Source organism: Ailuropoda melanoleuca, chromosome 3 (genome assembly GCF_002007445.2).
Source record: "Ailuropoda melanoleuca isolate Jingjing chromosome 3, ASM200744v2, whole genome shotgun sequence".
Taxonomy (NCBI): domain Eukaryota; kingdom Metazoa; phylum Chordata; class Mammalia; order Carnivora; family Ursidae; genus Ailuropoda; species Ailuropoda melanoleuca.
The window spans coordinates 107,156,702-107,177,188 of NC_048220.1; the positions used below are offsets into that span (position 1 = coordinate 107,156,702).

The following is a 20,487-nucleotide window of genomic DNA, read 5'->3' on the forward strand; positions in this document are numbered from 1 at the left end:
TCCTAAAGTTACCTTTCGTGGTAAACGTCCCTTAAAAAGCCCTCCGCAAACAGCCATTCTAGAACCTAGGGTTAGCTGACTAGGTCTTTGTTTCTTCTTCCGACATTCTTGATCCTGACAGGATTCCAGGGCTTCCGAGTTGGAAGTGCCCTCTGTGCTCAGATGGCCTGAACCCCCTTAGAGATGGAGAGCATAAGGCCCAGGAATGGCCTGGCTCCTGGCTGGTCTTGGGGTTAGTTGTAAAAATGGTGTAGTAGGGCCCATAACCAGGTATCCTACTGATACAGTGCTCTTTCTCCAACCCCCCCACCCCCACTCCATACCACAGCCCACAGCACTGTTGGTCCACACCTCTCTTCTATCCTAGGAGAATAACAATAACAACACATGTTTCTCCAGAACTCCAGTTTCCTCCTGCAATGTTGTTCTGTTCTTCCCTGAGGACGTTTTCTGAGAAGGGAAACTCTCTGTAGGTTTCTTCTTCTTTTTTTTTTTCTTTTAAACTAAATATTATTTTTTGCTCTATGCCAGCCTCTGTGCTAAAGGCTTTCCACCCAGGATTTCATTGAACATTCACAACCCTTTTGTGAGGCATTGTTATAATCATTCTTATTGAGAACCTGGAAAACCCAAGTTCAGAGAGGTTGAATAACTGGCCCAAGTTCACACAGCCGGAGAACGGTGGAGCTGGAATAAGAGCCCAGGCAGTGTGACTCCAGAGCCTGGACCCTCACGGGACAGGTCAGTCAGATCTTAGGGTGTCGTACCTGCCACCAGCCAGGGCAGAGCGCTCCTGGGGGCGTCTCTGTGTCTTTGGCTATTTTGGTTACTTTCTTCACCTCCATTGTCATAGCGGCTAGACCAGACAAGGAGCCTACTGGCCCCCAGCCTTCCTTTTTCCGGGAGGACCCTGACACATAGGTTGGCATGCTTAGCGACCACACACCTTGACACACTGGCCACAGGTGATATAATTCAGAATGGTAGCTTGACCCAGAGACTACCATCTACGGGCTACTTGGCAGCTGTGGTGTGAATGCTCTAACCTACAGGCTGGGGACTCACTGAACCTGTCAGACCTTGTCTCTCGGGGAGCAGCAAGATAGGGCGAAGGCACTGAACAGTGCTCATAGTCAGAGGAGACAGTGACAGATGTCCACAGCTTATGGACACATGGGTAATCCAGTCACTCAGCGTGGAAAACTGTCTAGTGAACAATATTCTGGCTCCAGTGATTTCTTAACTTCTTTACTTTTCTGTGAATTCTTAAAATAAACCTCTGGTAAATGAATATTGTGTGTCTCCTTCCATGCTCTCTGGAAGGGGCAAGTAACCCTCCTCAGTCTGGGTCCCTTCAGGTGCTTCAATTGGCTTAGCCGGCCACCCTCCTAGTACCAAGCACCGATGTCAGCCAAGACTCCTGCAACCATCCATTTCACCAGCCCCTGGCTCCACCTGAGACCAGTTTCTCAACGGGAGGCCTAGGAAGCCTCTGGCCAGATTCCTGAGGCCCACCTCAGATCTGGTGAATCAGAATTTCTATGGGTGGCACCTAGGGATGGAATGTACCCAAACTCCTTGGGTGGTTTTATTCCCAAGTGATTTTCATGGATCCTGAAGTCCGAAAACAATGGTCATGGAGAGCTGCTTTTGGGTCAGACACTCATCTCAGGTTCTATCAAATGTAGATACGAAGCATTCCATGGAGAGTGAACTTGCGTCCCACTGGGGGAATGGAGATGGGGAGCACTGGGTCACAGCAGCCAACACCTGCTGGTATGTTGTAGGAATGGATTACACCTGAGATTGCAAAATACCATCCATGAGCTTCATGTGCAGATTGCAGAAGTATTATTATTATTTTTTTAAGATTTTATTTATTTATTTGACAGAGACAGCCAGCGAGAGAGGGAACACAAGTAGGGGGAGTGGAAAGAAGCAGGCTCCTAGCGGAGGAGCCTGATGTGGGGCTCGATCCCAGAATGCCGGGATCATTCCCTGAGCTGAAAGCAGACGCTTAATGACTACGCCACCCAGGCGCCCCCAGAAGTATTATTTTTTAGAGATTTTGAGTCATGTGCAAACCTCATGATCAGAAGATTTCACATACACACAAAAGCTGATTTCTGGCTTTCCTTGAAAATCTGGAAGATCTAGTAGCCCTGACCCTTCATTCTGTTTGGCAACAATTGACTGTTCCTGAAGAGCAGAGGCCACCTTTAGACAGGGCCCAGGTGTCCCACTTACTACAGGAACCCCCTTGCCTCTAGTCTCTCCAAATTTGAGACAGCATCAGCAGCTCCAGAAAAATGGGAGTGAGCATGTTTCTTGGTGGATGTAAAGAATATTCCTTCATGCTTTCAAGGTCAACTTTGTGATTGTTTTGAAAATAACACAACTCAAGAGGGTTCACTTTACTCATGCCTGATGTGTGTCAGATCCTAAAGGCATTTGAGCTGGGCCCCTGGACACTGACTCCCAGACCCCTCTGTGGGGCTGACGTGGGAAGCTAAGAGTACACCATAAAACCAGAGACTCTTAGCATCCGGTTATGGAGTGCCATATCGTCCTCGGACAGATGGAGGGACGGCCGCCCAGAAAGAGGAAGAACCACTTGGGTGGTTACCCGGAAAGCAGGGCGTGGTCAGCATGGCAGCCAGTCCTTCTCCAGTGTGTCATCCAACCTTCCTCTGTCCACCTACAGCTGCCACTATCCCCTCAATTTCTTTTACAGCTGGTCATACCATTTTTTTTCTGGGTGTTTACCATATTCCAAGCACAGTGCTAACAAAAGTGTCTTACAAGCATTGTCTGATTTAATCATTATTTCTGTTTGACAAATCAGAACACTGACCTTTACAGTCACTCTGTTTATTCGTGGAAGAGGAGGGATCTGAATCCAGGTGCGGGTGCCATCATGCCTTCCGCCCTGTGTGACCTCATACTGTAAACCAGCAGCCCTTCCAGGAAGATACCATGCTGTTCCCATTTTATAGATGGCAGGAGCAAGAGGCTAAGTGGCTTGCCCAGGATCACGCAGCGGGTCATTGATACAGTTAGGACTGAAGGCTAGGTCTGACTCCAGAGCTCCTGTGCTGTGGCCTCATTTGCTGCTCTTCTGCCCCTCATGGAACCCTCTGGAAACCTTCCACGAGTTCATTTGCATCGCTTGTTCTGAAAGCACCCCACAGAACTTAGTATCATATGTACATTTTGGTGTATGGATGGGTCTGGGTCCATTCTGTGGCTCACTGAGCGTCCCTGTACTGTTTTGTGACCCTGAAACATTCTGTTCCAAACACACGGAGCAGCAGGTCCAGCCCAGACCCCAGGGGAAGTGATGCCCACGGACGGGGGATTTGAGGGTGCAGGCAAGAAGGGACTTCTCCACTGGCACACAGTGAGAGCTAACTCTCCAAAGACTAGAACCCAAACTCTCCAGAGCCTAACCTGGAGCACAGGGCCCTGACTGTTTTCTGCGTCACCCTTTCTGTCTCCAACACACGATGCTGTTCCCTCCCAGTCCAACTTCATCAGGAAGATGCTGGGAACCGCTGCAATGCCTTTCTGTTGTGTTGACCTCACTTTGTGAAGCACGATGGCAGCAGCCTTGGGGCTTTGTTTCACTTTGTGAAAGACAAGGCGACGAGCCCTGATCACTCAGGATCCTGAAGTCCCAGGAAGAGTGGCCTTTGTCGGTGGTTTGGCCACTGTGCTCCAAAGAGGCCTCAGATTTCTGCAGCCGCTTCTGAGATTTTGAAAATAATTACGTCTTTGCCACTAAAGAACAAAGATTCAGTCTGACTAAGGAACATGTAAATCACTCATTCAAAAATATATTTATTGGGGTTTAGATGTCATTTAAAGAAAGCATTCTGCTGCTAGGAAAGATAGCGAATCTCATTTTCTAAAATGTCATGGGTCATTGAGTTACAGGGTACATCTGCTCAGGGGTAGAAAGTCATCATTGACTAAAGTCAAATATCCCAGCAAAGCAGAGGAAACCAAATCTTCACTTGGGCTAACGAGTACCTCGCTGAAAGTGATCCTGCCTTCCCAGCGTCCTTCCTCGGTCTGCTGGGACAACGGCAGGGTGCCCTCTATCCCTCTATCCCTGCTGGGCATGCATTGACCTGCCCCTTCTTCAAATCAGATCAGATCTCTGGTATGGCCAGCTATCCCTTCGCAAGAGGGTCTGAGCTTGCTGATGTCTCTTGCTACTCAGACTGGCCTATAGGATTCTCTACATTTCCATTCAAGTACCTGAAGACCTGGCTACAGATTCTAACCCTGGGACCCTGGGACCTGGAGGCCAAGGGTGCCAAGGGTGCCAGGGAGGAGGTGCTATGAAGTCTTCTGGAAATGCAGCTATGGCTAATATTTCCTCATCTGTGAGTATAGGGATTAGGGAGGTCCATTCACACAGGAACAAACTTGAGAAAAGCAAACAGATGAAGCAGATATACTCTCAGGCCTGTTCTCCTCTGTCTTTTCAGAACCTCCCCAGTGAGGGCAGGCCTGCATGCGTACACACACGGAATCAGATTCAGACTCAGTTCAGTTGTAGTTCTTAGCAAAGTGGTTTAACTAGTCAGGTCAGGTAGCCTGCTTTTCTACCTCTCTCCAGCCAGACTTACCACCTCTCCAGCTTGTCTTTTTCTATCGTAGGTAAATAACCACAGGGTTCTGCCCACAGCAGCCCTGCGGGCAGGCCTGGCCTCCCTGGCAGCTGGCCCAGCCATGGACCCCTCCCAGGACTCATCTCCTCAACACCGTCAAGGCCAGACGCCATATTGTCAGGTACTCAAGAGTTCAGAAGTGTAGAGCTGGGCAGGATTGAGCCATCCTCTGCAAGCCTGTTGATTTCACATGTGGGAGAGGTGGGTGCCCAATATCTCAGGAGGAGGAAGACGTGGCACCTCTATCTTCCAAAGAGGCAGGCAGGATCTCAGGGTCAAGCTGGAAGTCTGTTGTAATTCAGATCGTACAAATGGTGGCCGTTGGGCTGCACCAAGCCCCTAGGCATGTTTTGTTTCATCCATGCAGTGTGGGATGCCACACATTGCTTTGTAATTTAAATTTAAATTTTTAAATGGGAAATTTCAGCCTCCCAAAGTTTAGATTTCTGACTTCTCTTGAAAACTTGCCCATCTGGCAACCGAGATGGCCATTCCCATGTGGTGGGAATCTGCAGAAGATAGAGAGACACTTTTCCTTTTCGGCTTAATTCATTTCTCTTTCCAGTTGAGCACCTGTGGACATTTGTATCTGCAACCTCTGTCTGAATTAAAATAATGAAAGAATATTGGTAATTGTTGATGTAGCATGAGTATCCCACTGCTGGTAGACACGATGCTAGGGACTTCCTGAATGTATACTATTTGCTTCCCACTAAAGCCCTGTGAGGTTGATTTATTATCATTCCCGTTTTATAGATGGAAAGTAGAGGCTCATGTGAGTTCAGAGATTTGTCCAAGGTCACACATGTAAGAAGCAGAGCCAGGATTAGAAGTCAGATTTTCCCAACTCTAGAAATTACGCTGATTCCAAGGTGTGGATAGACTGTTCCTGGAGAGAACTTTGGGGAAGGTAACCCTCAAAATTTCTCCAACCCTTTTCCATACATTTGGAGTTTTAATCTCTGTTTCCAACAGCCAGAGGGATTTTGCTGCTTGCGTGTCTGCAGGCATTCACCAAACGAGCAATGTGTGTAACAGATCAGAGTGGACTTTGCTTTAGTCTCCTTTCCAGACTCCTAGGCCCTTCCATTCCTCCTGATTTCTCAGCTCAGGCCACAGTGGTTATCCCTCCCTTTCATGAGCCAGGCGGGGCACTCAGACTTCATCACTGACTCTCCCTTTCCCTGATCATTGTTTTCATTCAACATCCAATACCGTACATCGAATTCTGTTCATATGTTCCCCACATTTCTGATTTCAGACCGTTGCTTTCTGTCTTCCTCCCACCTCAAATCCACTCTTTCAGACATTGCCATATTAATCTTCCTAAAGCATTGGTTAGATCCCATCACCCCCTTCTTATACTGGCTGTCCACTGCCTGGTGGAGGCAGGCTCTCCTTCTTTGGCATGGCCTTTGAGACGCTCTATGAGGTTGGGGGAAATTTCTCTAGGCATAGCTTTCTGTAATCCTCGTTACATTTCTGCCCTCCAGCCAAACGGAACTGTTCCTAATTTCCCAAACGTTCCCAGTGCTGTCTGTGTAGAGATGCTTGTCCCTTCTGTCTGGAATGCTCCGCTGCTCAGCCCTCCTTGTGGAATTCCACTCTGTCTTTTAAGGTCGAACTCAAAAGCCACCTCTAGGGAGGCTTCCCCGAACAAATTCTTTGCCTCTCCATTCCTTAGCCATGTCTCACCGTGTGACATCTGTTGATGGGACATCTATTACGTGCCAGGCACTGTGGACCCTCATTCCTGCGTTCTTCCAACTTTTGGCAACTCCTTCCTGAACGCTTACTGCAGGCAGGCACCGTCCTGATCTAAGAGATAACGGTATTCGATGCCGGGAGGTAATATCAGTGCCATGAAGAAAATAGAAAGCAGCTGAGTCTGAATCACAGGACAGGATCAAAACACGTGAAGAACGCACAGGGCCCACCAGACATCAAGGGACGCATGCCCCGGAGACGTTCAGGCCTAGCTGACCTGCCCAGGAGCAAAAGTTCACGAAGAGCCTCTGGCCATATCCGTGGCTCCTCCTGCATCCTGACTCCTTCTTTGATGTGGATCCACACTGGGGCCGCTGGGCCTCTTCTTGTTTCGCTCTCTCCCAGGACGACGCAGCAGCCCCGAGAAGGATCAGCATCTGTGGACGCAGGAACACCTGTGGCTGGACCCTGGAAGCTCTGTCCCACCCCCAAAGGCGCCACTGTCAGAGGAGGACGTGCGGAGCTGGACCACGAGGCGCGCAGCCAATCAGAACAGAGCCTGCTGAGACGCGTGAGGGGGGACCTTTCCTTCTCCAGGTCTGCTGGCGGGATTGCGAGCTTCAGCGGAGAGAGTAGCTCAGGGTGCTGGCAGTGCTTTGGAAATCACAGGCAAACCAGCTGCTCCCTCCGTGCTCCACTCCCTCAAGTCCCGGCTGCGGAACGGTCCGGCCACCGTCCTCCCCCACACTGGCGCAGATGAGGATTACCAGGGAACGCGCGCTCAGGCTCCGTGCCAAGGGCGCTGTGTGGTTCTCTCCTCTGAGGCTCACGCACAGTCCTGATCCTTATTTTGTTGGTGAGAGCACTCAGGCTTAGAGGGGTTAGGAAATTTGCACAAGGGCACCCTAAGCACATGAAAGTGTCAGAATTCAAACCCAATCAGACACCAGACTCCAGAGCCGCTGTGTGTAACCACATCATTGTATGGACAACTCTGCTGTCACAATTACACCTGACCCAAGGCCTTGTTCAAGGAGTTCACCTCTTCTGTGAAGTCTCCCTTGATTGCCTTGTCCATCCTTGACTGTGGCACACCGAACTGCTCTGAGCAGTACCTGTCACTCATTCCTTCCATGTTTATTGCATGTCCACTACCCGTTCTCTGGGGAAGCCCCCTGTTCAGTTAGGGTCAGGGCTGACCATGCAATGGGCTCTGGCATGTTCTCAATTATGAAGTAGCCGCCCTCACTTCCAGGGCCCGAGAAAGCCGTGGGTCTTTTCCCGTGGTGTGATAGCCAGAGACCATCCAAGCCACTTAAGAATTCAGGTCAGACATATGGAGATTCAACAAGCCTCAGAACAAGCAGGTGGAGAAATAGCAGGGAGTCCCCCTCGGGGGGAGAGCTTTTATAATTCTTGCCCCTTTCCTTGCAACCACAGAGCTGAGTTTCTGAGTCTTCCCCAGAGAAAGTGATGATCTGCTTAAGCTGCGTTCGTGGGGTTCTGGTGCTGGGGAAGTTTGCCAAGTGTTTACGAAATCACTCTAAGCAAAGCCCTTCTTCTTTCCTCAGGGTGCTGTCCTTCTAGCACTTCCGAGACTCCTGTGCCGGGATGTCGAGGGAGCCAGCACCAGGCTGTGCCCTGTCAAGTTCCCAGGCTTGGTCAGGTCCCAGAGAAGCCCGTCCCACCCCCACCCCACCAAGTGACCTCAAGGTACTTCTTTAGTCAATTAGAAGACATTTAGAAAGGAGGATGGGAGGAAATTTCACCGAAAAGCGCCCCAGGCAGGCAATTTAGAAAGTGCAGTCCTTTTGCCCCAGGCCTTCTCCAGAAAGATCTGGCAGCATCTGGAGGCAGTGGTTCTCAGCGTTTGTATGGAACAGGGGGACCCTTGAGAATCACGGCAAATTTATATAATTTTGCCCCACAAAAATCCCCCTCTCCCACACACAGCTTAATGTCCGGTTTTAGGGTATTCGGAGGCTTCCTGAAACCCACACGTGAGCCCCAAGTTGTAAGCAAACAGGATGATTTGAGGTGGTATGTGGAGAAAGACCGTTTAACATTTTAATCCTAGAAGTACTTACTTTCATATGTACCAAAATCATAATTAACACATTAAATCTGTGGTCTTGTAAATGTTTTGGGGATGAGGCTAAACTAAAAAAAAAAAAAAATATGACCAGAATTGAAGACAATTTTAAAAGGAGAGTTACATAAATGAGCAGTGGTTCTGGGGGCCCAAGCTGGAGAAAAGGCTGGAAGATGCTGAACACAAGTGGACATTTTTTAAAAGAGATTTTATTTATTTATTTGACCGAGGGGGTGGGGAGAGCACAAGCAGGGGGAGAAGCAGAGGGAGAGGGAGAAGCAGGACCCCTACTGAGCAGGGAGCCCGCCGCGGGGCTCCATCCTGGACCCTAGGATCCTGGGATTGTGACCTGAGCTGAAGGCAGACGCTTAACCGACTGAGCCACTCAGGTGCCCCCCAAGTGGACGTTTTGGACGCACTGTCCTGGTTTGTGGAATCTCCAATGGAATTTGACACTCTCACTCATCCAGGCACCTGAGGCCTAGTGGGTTTAAGTGTCCTACCTAAGAGCTCGGGGTAGTCAGAAGCAGATGACAGGGAAGTCCCCAGGGCAGCTGATTCACAGGCCAGGGCTTTTTCGGATAACCCCATTTATTGTCTTGTATCCTACCCATGTGGCTTTAACCTCAGAGGGCAAAAGACGGCGTCTACCTGGGTTCATTCTGGGAGCGGAGAGAACCAGCAGTCACCTCAAACAGCCAGTTAGAGCATTGTCATTTTACAAGGGCTTTTACAAGTATTTTCCTTAGACTCTTCTCACTGTTTATACTTCTAAATGAAAAAATGTTTCAAGATGCTTGTCATTCCTCCCACATTGTTCCAGGTTTGCCTGCACAGAGTCTCAGGAAATGATCTGATGTCTTCCCCCAGGGGTTTATTCTGTGTAGCTAGAGTCAGAAGAGAGAATCAGTTTTGTATGTCATGAGGCCTCTTTCAATTTGGGTTGACATTGTGCTTGATGGTCAGGTTGCCAGGCTGAAAACTAAGGGTGTGTCCTATAAAGAACTTTCTTTAATGCTCCTGCCCAGGTCCGCCCCCACCAGCCCCTGCAGGGAGCATTGCTCTGACTTCTGAATGCATTCCTTTAAGAACGACATGGACCTAAGGGAGTGAGGCCAGGAAGCGGGTGGCAGGACAGGTAGGAGGAGGCTGGAGTTTGAATCAGACGAGTCACAGCGGAAGGAACTGGCATTGGCCGGCTTGCAGACAGAAGACTCTAGGGCCCACTCTAAGGTCACCGCCGGCAGATCTTTAAAGGGTTCTTGTGGGGCAGCGGGGTGGAGGGGGGAGGCAGGCCCCACAGCAGGTCGGTCCGCTGTGCTGCAGGCAGCAGGGTGGGCGGGTGGGCACTTGGGGAAATCGAGGAGGGCTAGGCAGCAGCTCTGGGTAATCGTTCTCATGCAGGACTGTGGGCTAGAGACCTGAATGTTTATATGAAATCCGATTTTCGAGGGGTGGCCATACATTTCAGAAACATCTGAGAACATCGTGTGGCCAAACAAAACACAACTGTGAGTCAGATCCTGTCTGTAGACTATGTTGTAACTTCTGCCTCTACGGTCATGAGGTTATTTCGGGGTTCCTGGTTGCTGCTCCGGTACTTAAGCCCAAGCTTGGACTCCCCTCTTTGGGTGGGGGTCTGCCAGTTCTTATGGCAGGGTCCCGTGCTCCGCATTCAGGGTGCACATGGACTGAGGATAGCATTTTCACTACTCTCTGGGACAAAGTGGGAAGCGCTAAGAGTGGGGGGATTCCTTCCAGAGGGAAGGGAGGGTCAGTCAAGGCTGGGGAACATGGAGGTGGTGGCATGGCCGCCGGAAATCCTGCTCTAGGGGCAGGCTATCCAAGTTCTCATGCCACTTCTGCCATGCCCTAGTTGTGGGTCCTGGAACAAGTGACTCCTCTGGGTCTGTTTCTTCCTCTACGCGATGAGGGATGGGATTGGATGGTGTTCTGTGATTTTATGACCGTCACTCCTCACCACAGTCGACCCCTTGAGGATTTCCAAGTCCCTATATCCTGTGTTCCTTTCCGGGTTTTCACCAACCCTAAGAAATCCCTCTGCAGAGCCAACCCGGGTCAGAGTGTCTGCTTTCTCTATCCACTGGTCCTTAAGGTGTCTCTGGAGCCCGGGCCAGGTCTCTTCTCCCATGGTATGTGCCTTTCCAACAGAGCCCTCACTATGGTTGTACCACATGTTTCTTTGTGTGGTGATCAGATTAATGTTAGATTATCCTGATGGTCTCTTCTAATGCTTGTATTCGGTGATTCTAGGACAGCCAACCAGTGAGGGGCGGAGCCAGAGCAGTGGCTCTCAACCTCTATTTCTGCCCCGTGTGCCTGGGAGATTACCACACACACCTAGTGTGAACTGGCCTACTGGAATCAGAAATGCTCACATGAAGCTGAAGAGCACATTCTCTCTGCCCCTTGTTAGTTGGGACACTTTTTAGACAAGCCCCAATGAGCCTCCGTTTTCTCCTCTGGAACACGGAAACAATGATGCTTGCCCCATGGGTTCTCGTGAGGTGTGAGTGATCTAAATCTCTTAGCTCCTGTCCGGCGCAGAGGAAGCAGCCCATATGTGGAAGCCACAAGCATAGTTTCAACTCTGAGGTCAGAGCCGTCCTTACGGTATAGATCCCAGCTGGACTTGTGGGTATTTGTTCCCTTCACCAGTGAGCATCCCCTTGCCAACCAGAGGGCTAAGGGAGACATGAGGATAAATCATGGTTCTCAACTGGGGGGACATTTTCCTCCAGGGGACATTATGCAATGTCTGGAAACCTTTCTGGTTGTCACAGTGGTGGGCAGGAAGGTACTACTGGCATCGAGAGGGTAGAGGCCAGAGAGGCCTCTGAATATTCTCCAATGCACAGGGCAGCCCCCATTACAAAGAATTCTCTGGTACGGAATGTCCATAACGGACTAAACGGTAACCAAGGAACACAGACTACAATGAAAGAAAAAAATTTCATTTGGTTTTACGTATGCATAAAATACACATACGTGCATACTTAGAGAGGCATATATGCCTATTGTTACTGTATGTATATGGGCTCTATAATGTGCACTGTGTGTGTGTGTACGTATCATGTCCTGTGTCTTAAAGTCCGTAGACTTACGGGACTGACAGCCAGCGCAAAGACAAAGCCATGGCACAGACTCCCAGCAATGAGCCAAACTGACTCACCACCTGAGGCTGATTTACCGGAATGAGAAGTTAAACATTTGATCTACGCACAACTCTTTAGGAAAGTAAAGCTTCAGGGAAACGGGGGCGTCCCTGGTGTCCTATACAGCGTGACCCTGAAGCATGCCATACATTCAGGCCCACACCCTCTTCCTGCCTAACCTCCAGGACCGAGCAACTCTTCACTAAAGTGAGAGGTTGAGAGGTTGCAGGCAGGGGCGAAATGACGCGGGACTGGCCTTTTGTGCTGTGCCACCAACTGGCCAGGCCACCAACATGGACTCACTTTCCCCTCTTTGGCTTTAGTCTCTCATGGGCGAAATGACCTTGCAAGTGTTCTTTCTGTTTGGACAGCACGGATTCTTAGTAAGGGAAAAGTGGAATTCCCTCGTGGAGGGCCTGTTCTCCCAGCCACTGTGCTTGGAAGGAAATCAAAAGAGCTGGAACAGCAGCTCGGGAATTAGGAGATAAGACAAACTGAGGCTGGAAATCCCATCTCCTTCTCTCACTTCTATATAACACTTGGAAAGTTATTTAAATGACAAGAGCTCCGTATCTCAATGTCTGACGCAAGATTAAAGAGGGTATTTATTGTTTGAAGAGTCTCTGACACAGAGTGAGTACTTGATAAATAGGAGCTGCTATTTTTATTATTAATTGTTATTATTAGGTATTGGGTGACGGCAGAAGTGTGTTTAAGAAAAGGCCTTTATTCTGAAAGACTTTACGATCTGCCAAAAGAACCAGAGAAGCGGCATAGAGAATGATGAAGTGGTAAATAGAGGCATGGCCACTGAGTTGTTAAGGTGGGGGTTTGCATTTCAGAATGAGAAATTCACTCCAATTCAAGAGATCAGGGAAGACTTTGGTTGGTGGAAAAGGCAGGGAGAGGGTTGGGAGCATTCTAGAATATGCTAGAAAATTCCATCACCTAATGAACTGTTGTCTGGATTCTAAATGCCATCATCTTTACTTTCCTGGCAACAGTGAAATGGGCCAAGCAAGTTCTGTCTGTGGTCCACAAGCTGTCTGTGGGACCAATGGATTCCATAGATACTTTATGATCTGCCTGACCCTTCTGTCAGAAAAAACTGGAAAGAAAGAAAGAAAAAACACTGGATACATTCCCCGTCCAAAAGTAGTGCTTGGTGGCAGGACACAGGTGTACAGATGGGGGGAGGGGCAAACAGAGAAGAGCAGGAAAATTCGCAGTGCCTCTTCCCAGCAGGATTTAGAGGGAGTGTTTAAAGAGTGAGTGTCTTCCCCTCACCCTTGGGTGGCTCAGTGAGGCTCACAGGCAAGCTGTGTGTGGTGCCAGGCCACACCCAGGGCTCTCAGGCGGCAAAGCGACTTCCATAGGAAGAGAGGGGCGGTGGGGCATGAGGATGGGAGGTCAGGGCTCTGAAGCAGGTCCCACACAGTGGGACAGAGCCACAGAATTGATGTCACAGCCCAGCCTCCTCCCTCTGATGAAGGGGCAGCGTAGTTTGCATGGGATTAAACGGGAAGCCCCAGATAAAGGGACCGCAGAAGGAAGCAAAATGCTCCTTATGGAACAAAGGTATTATGACTTATTTTCAGAGATGAGGAACTGAGAGGCATGGAGGGAGAGGTCTCTGGCCCGGCCTCACACTGTAGGTCAGTGGCAGAGCTGGAGCAAGGAACATTCCAGGTCCCCAGGCCTGATGGGCAGGGTGCAGGGAAGCCAGCTTGGCCACCTGAACGGCGGGGCGCTCCACTCCAGCCAAGGAGCCGGGGGCTGGGGCTCCGGGGAGCTGGGGCTGGGGCTGGGGCTGGGGCTGGGGCTGATAAACACAGCCAGGGGCATATCCGGTCCGCACTCAGGGCCTGCTCGACATCCAGGCATGCAGGTTTGTTGTGGGAAGCCCTGGGGAGCTGAGAGGAAGAGCTTGGGAGAACATGTGGGAAATTGAGCCCGCCAAGAGAAATGAAAAACACGTTAGCTGGTGTGAAGGGAAGAGGATGCAGAGACAATCCATAGCTTCAATGTTTCCGTCATCTGTGGCAGAAAAGGTGAAAGCGGCCTTCTGCGAGGCCAGCCCGAGTCCAAAGCCCAGGCTGCTTAAGGGAAATGCCTCTGGATCCCTCCTCTGTCAGAACCCGCACGCAGAGAGCCGCTGTGTGAGATCACTGCGATGCCGACGTGCAGCATTTCCCCCGTTTGGCTTCTGGGTGGCTCCCAACTGTGTGTACTCTGGGGATGGGAAGGCTCGTCTAGCGACAGATGTCCCAGCCCTTTAAGGTAGGAGGCAGGGACACAGGATGGCTTCCATGCCAAGTGGCTGTAGTTTGCTGAGCAGAGTAATTGTCCCACTTGAGTCCCGGATTCCCCAGCAAGGCCTCTGGATGGGAAGCGTGGTGAGGTCCTTCCCAGGTCTAAAATGCAAGGGGGGGCTCGAAACAGAAAACACAGACGTGACTGAGTAGGACCAGATGCTGAGGACAAGCCTGCATCATTTACACGCGGTCTATCCCTCAGCTGTTACGGTTTCCCTTGAGGACTGTGTTACCAGTTGTAGGTTAGATACGGTGACTCTGAGGCCTGGAGAGGCTGGTGACATATTCAGGTCACACAACCCATCGTCACAAAGCTGTGGTTCAAAGTCCTGTCTCTTACTCTTTAAGAATCATGGTAATCGATAGTCTTCCCCTGAAAATAATGTTGTCATGGCACACACATTCCTCGTTTCCCCCAGGAGCCTGTGTCATGACCTAGCTCTGGAGCTTTTAGGGGAAAGATCCCAGGCTTTGGAGATGGGACACAGGAGATGGCGGCTGGGGCTGGCTCACACGGTCTCCCAAGTGCCGCTTGCGAGCATCTTTGCCTCAACTGTTCAGTGATGCCATGTCGGTAGCTTGAAACCGGCCGCAGTAGGAATATTCCCACCATGGAAATGGGCATGCTACAAATCAGACCCCCACCCCCAGTGCCGGCTAACTAGCACAGCACCGGATGGTGCTTGGTCTCCATTACCAGCTGAGAGAAGAAGCATTTGGAAAGTTATGTAGAAATGTGATGTTCTGTGACACCCAAGTTCATGGACAGTGGACTCTTCTTGCTGAGCTGGGTTAGGCTGGCTGGGTGTGGGCGAGTGCGCGTCGGAATCACGGAGAGTGCCAGGACAGAGGGCGGGCACCCGGGCTCCTCGATGTAGGGTAGGGCCTGCTGTGTTTTCCCCAAGTTCCCCATGATTCTGGTGCCCACCACAGTCTGAGAACTGCTGGCCTGAACCCCAAACCTCAAATAGGACTCCCTCCTTGACTTTCCTCCTAAGGACGATTAGCATAAGCATAAACAAACAAAATCAGATCTTTAAAAAGAAGGGGCCTTATAAGCCCCACTCTGAGGCTCCGTCCCTTTGCCTGTAAAATGTGGATAATGTAGTCCTTGTCTGCCAGTTATGGAGATGGTGATTCTTTTTCTTTTTAATTATTTTTTGGAGACTTTATTTATTTATTTGACAGAGAGAGACAGCAAGAGGGAATACAAGCAAGGGGAGTGTGAGAGGGAGAAGCAGGCTTCCTGCTGAGCAGGGAGCCCGATGCGGGGCTCAGTCCCGAGACCCTGGGATCATGACCTGAGCCAAAGGCAGATGCCTAATGGCTGAGCCACGCAGGCGCCCCTCTTTTTTTTTTTTTAAATGATTTATTTATTTTAGAGAGAGAGAGCGAGCTTAAGCTCAAGCGAGTGGGAGCTGGGGAAGGGCAGAGGGAGAGGGAGATAAGCAGACTCCCTGCTGAGCAGGGAGCCCTGGGCAGGCTGGATCCCAGGACCCTGAGACCATGACCAGAGCTGAAAAGAGAGTCAGACACTTAACCAACTGAGCCACGCAGGCGCCCCTGGAGACAGAAATTCTGTAAGCAGGACGCTGTGCACCGTGTGGCATTGTGACGGCAAAAATAGGCAGATGAGCTCTCCTTTGGCTTGGTTTTCCTTGGAGTGCTGGGGAACACCCTCCTTTCCCCTCCTGCTTCCACATCCTATTTTTGAACCTGGCATATTTGGGCCCAGGGATTAAATGACCAATGGAGCCAACAAACCTGTGTGAGCGTCCTACGTCTGCGTTTCCCGGCACCTCTGATCCTTGGATCTGCCTCCCCCGAGGGGCGACGGCTGGCCTCCAGCCTGGGCTGAGGACACCCAGAAGCCCCCATCTCCTTTCCCAGACTCACGTCTCAGAATCTGGGGCTGAGTGTTTTATGGAGTAGCTGTCCCACCTGGCAGGCTACCTGGCTTGAATCTGTAAACTGTCCCTCTCTCCCCTGTGTTGTGGAGTAGGGCCAACCTGGCCCCAGCCAGTGACCTTTCCTGACGGGTACAGATGAAGTCCCCAAGCCTGTGGGCAGGGGCCAAGCTTCTAGCGTGCACTTGCCACGATCTGGCCAGCCAGTGTCTCCTCTCCGGGTCTCCGATTCCTCATCTGGTGTTCCCAGTGGGGAAGCTGTTGGCATTTTGCGTGGGATGTTTCTTTATTAAAAGTCCTAGACATTACCGGAAGTTTAACATTCCTGGTGCCCAGCCACTAAATGCCTGTAGTGTCTGCTTTGTCACTGTGACAACTTTAAACACCCCCGCAGTGCGTGCCTGTGTACACACACACGCACACACACGGACCCACTTCTCCACATGGCCCCGTGGGGCTGGCTCTGCTCCGGGACTCTATTCTGAAGGGGCTCCATCTCCTCACCTGGTAAAGGGGCCGGGAAGATTCCCCAGAACCCCAAGAACGTCTTCAGGAGCGAAACCACAAGAGCTGCCCCGGGGCTGGGAGGAGAGGCGAGCTGTGCCTCTGCTCCGTTCCCCACAAAGCTCCGCTTAGACTTATTTAATCTCTATCAGTTCCACAAAACAGCCTGTTTGGAGAAAAACCCCTGTGGCTAAATGAAGTGTGAAAACCACTGGACTGGATCAGAGGTTGCTAAATGACAGCCCAAGGGTCCAACGCACTCCGCACACATGTTTTGTTTGGCATGGGATTTTAAGATGTTTGGAGCTAACATTAAAAAATAAATTCTGGATTTTAGGCTTCTTGAAAGGATTACAAAACAACAATGACAAGGAAATGGGAAGATTTGGCGACACAGAGCCCAGATCTCTTTGCAGGGCGACAGTGGGCTACAGCTGAGTACTGCTGCCCACAGAGGTGGGGCCTCCAAACCCTTGTATCTTTTACTTGCCTGGCTCTGGAGGCAGCGGTGTGCAAAGCTTGGATGAGCTCGGTGGTTCTCAACCCAGAGTACCTGGGGGAGCTTTAAAATTCCAGTGCTGGGGCGCTCAGCCAAACTATTTAATAACTGTCTTTGGGGGTGGAGCCTAGATATTAGTACCTTTAAAATCTCTCCAGGGGATTTTACTGTGCAGGCAGTCAGGAGAACCGGCAGACTCTAGGGGATCTCTAGTTTGGAAACTGGTACTTGCTTCCTACCCTCCTGCCCCTTTAATCCCCAGCCTCTTTCCCTTCCTCTGGAAACCCCTGAGTCCCCCCAGACATAGCCCCATCGGTTCTCTTGCTCAGTGAGTGAGTTCTCACTGACTCCGCCGGGCCTCCCACCAGACTCAGTACTGTCTGGTCAGATCCAGTCAATGTTCTGTTCTTACCAAGGCCCCACAGGCTCAGAGGCCTCTCTTGGGGTCCCAGCCCCACCACAGGGGAACTGCTAGCCTCCTACTCACTAGCTGCTATCGGCCTCTGCCACAGAAGCAAGTCCGGGCTCCTTCCTAGCATTTCATCAAGAGGGACCCCTTCCAAGACACTGCTCTCTGGGCGTGATTCATTTGTATAAATCCCAAAAAGTAACCTATAGAGTTCTCCAACTCAGCACTGTTGACATGTGGGGCCAGAAAAGTCTTTGCTATATGGGCTGCTTTGTACATCGAAGGACGTCTAGCAGCATCCCTGGCCTCTATCCACTAGATGCCAGAAACCCTGCCACCCCCACCAAGAGTCATGACAACTAAAAGAGTCTCAGGACATTGCCAAATGTCCTTTGGGGCCCGAAATCACACACACCGAATACCACCGCTGTAAAGTGAGTCACAGTCTCACTTTCTTTTAAGGCATAGATGATATTTGCTAATATTACAATTCTTTTTTTTTTCTTATTTTGAAGATTGTATTTACTAGAGAGAGAGTGCTCAAGTGAGAGAGAGGATGAGTGGGGAGGAGAGGGGCAGAGAGAGACAGGGAGAAGAAGACTCCCTGCTGAGCAGGGATCCCTACTTGGGGCTCGATCCCAGGACCCTGAAATCATGATCTGAACCAAAGGCAGACGCTTAACCAGCTAAGCCACCCAGGTGCCCTTAATATTGCGATTTTTATGCCATCCTCATACCTGTATGCTCCCCAACCTTGTGTCCCCTGGGACCCCAGTTTCCCTTTACAATAAATAGATCTCTCTAATCCTACCCACGCTCAGTGTTTGTTACCACACCTGTAATGACACATCCGTTCATCCAGTTGCTCAAAAGTCTGGGAGTCTTTTCCATCCCTCCGATCCTCAGTTTACATAGCTAAGTAATCAACAAGTCTTGGAGGCTCTATGTTAGAGGTATCCTTCCACTTCTTAACACTCCCATTGTTACCAATTTTGTCTATCATTTTTTTGTTTTTTGGTCTGAATGATTTCAATAGTCTCATTTCTTCTCCTACAATCCATTCTCCTTCCTGCAATCAGAGGGGTCTTTAAGGAGTGCAAACCAGAACGTGCCATTTAACTACTTAAGAGTTTTTAGTGGCTTCCCATTCTTAGAATAAAACCCAAATTCCTTATGAGGGCCTATGAAGCCAATCCGGTTTCAGCCAAGTCCTCTAGCCACCGTTCAAACTACTTTCCCTTGTTACATTCCCATTGGCTTGCTGCCTTTCTACATCTTGGCTATACCAAAAGCTTTCCTGCCCCAGGGCCTTTGTACATGTCATTCCCTCTGCCTATTACTTTTTTTTACACCCTGGTTTCCACAGTTGGTTTCTTCTTAAGCTTCAGATCTCACCTTAAGAGCCACTATTGCAAATAGTCACCCTCCTCTGCCCCAAGTTATTCAATATCCATTGAATCAAGTGAATCAAGCCATTACCTTTTTTATTACCTTTCAAGCAATTGTTACAAATTATAATTACCTTGCGCATTTTTTTAGTTTCCTTTTTATCCTGCATCTTGTCCCACAAGCCTATGTGTGGGCAGATCTCTTCTCTTCTCTATGACTCTAACCTAGGACCTAGCACAGTGCTTGGCACCCAGCAGGGCACCATCAATGTCTATGGAAGAAATCAGTAAATGGATACTTGCAAGCCTCAGGTCCCAGACTCTTCAATGTACTCACGGTAGAGGATGACAGAGGCGCTTCCAGCTCTGACATTTTAAGATACCACAGACTCTGCACCAGAAAAATGTCAATTCACAGTGGGCCATTGGGAATTCCATGAGTCACTCAGGGGATTATTACAATCTTAGTGCCTCTGTGACCATAATAGGCCTTCTTTGGTGGAAGGATACTGATTTCTTAAATGTCAGCGCTAGAAGGGAACGTACAATCAAGGCACAATCTCTTCATTTGACAAGTCAGGAACGCACCCTTGAGCTCTATCCTGCACTCACCGAATGCACCTGGCACTGAGAGATATGGAAGACGGCTCCGTTCTGGCCGAGAGGGCCAGACTGCCTCGTGCTGTTGGTGGAAGTACTCCTGTTCTCATGAGCCTGGTTGCGGTGGCCTGGCAGTTAATCCAAAGCTCGGGCCATGACCTGTGCTTTCCGCCGGCGGAAAGGAGAGATTGCATCTTTTCATTTTCACCTGAGGTTGGCAGAAAAATGGTCTCCCAAGAGTTTGTGATGATGCTTGCTCACTCCTGATGTTAAAGGGGAATTGAGTGATTTAGAAGAGTTTACACTCTCCACTTAAAATAGCTATGGCTTAGCTCTCCGCTTCCGATGTCTGTCAGCAGAGTGGAAGAGCTGCGTGAGAATGCGTTGTCAAAGACGATTAGGAAGAAGAGGCTTAAGACTAACAGGGAAGAAAGGAAGCTCGTGGAAAAGAAGGATCACGGAAAAGAGCAAGGAAACGTTGCTGTAGGAGCTGCTGTACGGGGCTGACTGGAACCCGAAGGCCCAAGGAGAAGGGCTGGAGAAGGGGGTGAGTCTCCTCCGGGGCTGTTCGCCGCGCTCTCTGCCAAGAATTTGGCGTGGGACCATGTGCCAACCCTGTCTTCTCTCTGGTCCTCTGTCAAACGAAACGGGTGGGGCAATGGTCTTGGAGTAATTTCTAGAGTTCTCTTTATTTGTCACTTTTTGTTGCAAAACCACAGACAGATCCCCAAATAGAACTGAGAACGTGCTCTGACATCCTTTCAGTTATGTGCCAGTTTATTCAAAGTCAGCCCGTGGCTTTCGAAAAGGCTGATGGGCCAGAGTGACACAATGAAGGAACAAGTGGTAAAATGCAGAGCCACTTCCCTTCACTCAGGCAATCAGCCAGTCATCGCAAAGTTCCTGGCGACACCTGAACACCACCCCACTTCTTTTTCCCCAGAGCCCAAAGTCCCAAATACTTTGAATGAAAGCCAATAATAAAAGGATACGTGCCTTTTGAAGCTTGTAAAGGGCTTTCGCAGATTTTATTTCGTGTAAGTCTTGCCACAAACGTGCGAGGCAGTCTTCTTCTCAAATTACCAACAAGGAAACTAAAAGTGAGAGCAAAGGATTTGCCCAAGGTCACTCGGAGTGCCAGTTAGCCCCTGCCTGCCCTCTGCTCCTTTCCTCATGCTTCCCCTGCTCTGCTTCTCATCATGGGGACCTAG

The 20,487-nt window shown here is 50.0% G+C and overlaps 1 protein-coding gene across 15 annotated transcripts in view; it reads right to left on the reverse strand.

Moving 5' to 3' along the window:
- The window catches only part of ADRB2 (adrenoceptor beta 2), a 97,088-nt gene that overhangs the window by 54,321 nt on the left and 22,280 nt on the right, over nt 1–20,487 (reverse strand). Inside the window, exon 2 of one of the 15 annotated variants that reach the window (XM_034656914.1) lies at nt 1,990–5,281. The exons of 13 other annotated variants lie outside the window; for them this stretch is intronic. In XM_034656914.1, coding sequence (XP_034512805.1) covers nt 5,229–5,281 — 53 coding nt within the window. In that variant the 3' untranslated portion in view covers nt 1,990–5,228. Of the gene's footprint in view, nt 1–1,989; nt 5,282–17,912; nt 20,371–20,487 lie in introns of those variants that run through there. One more of the 15 variants, XM_019798510.2, reaches the window with a different exon arrangement.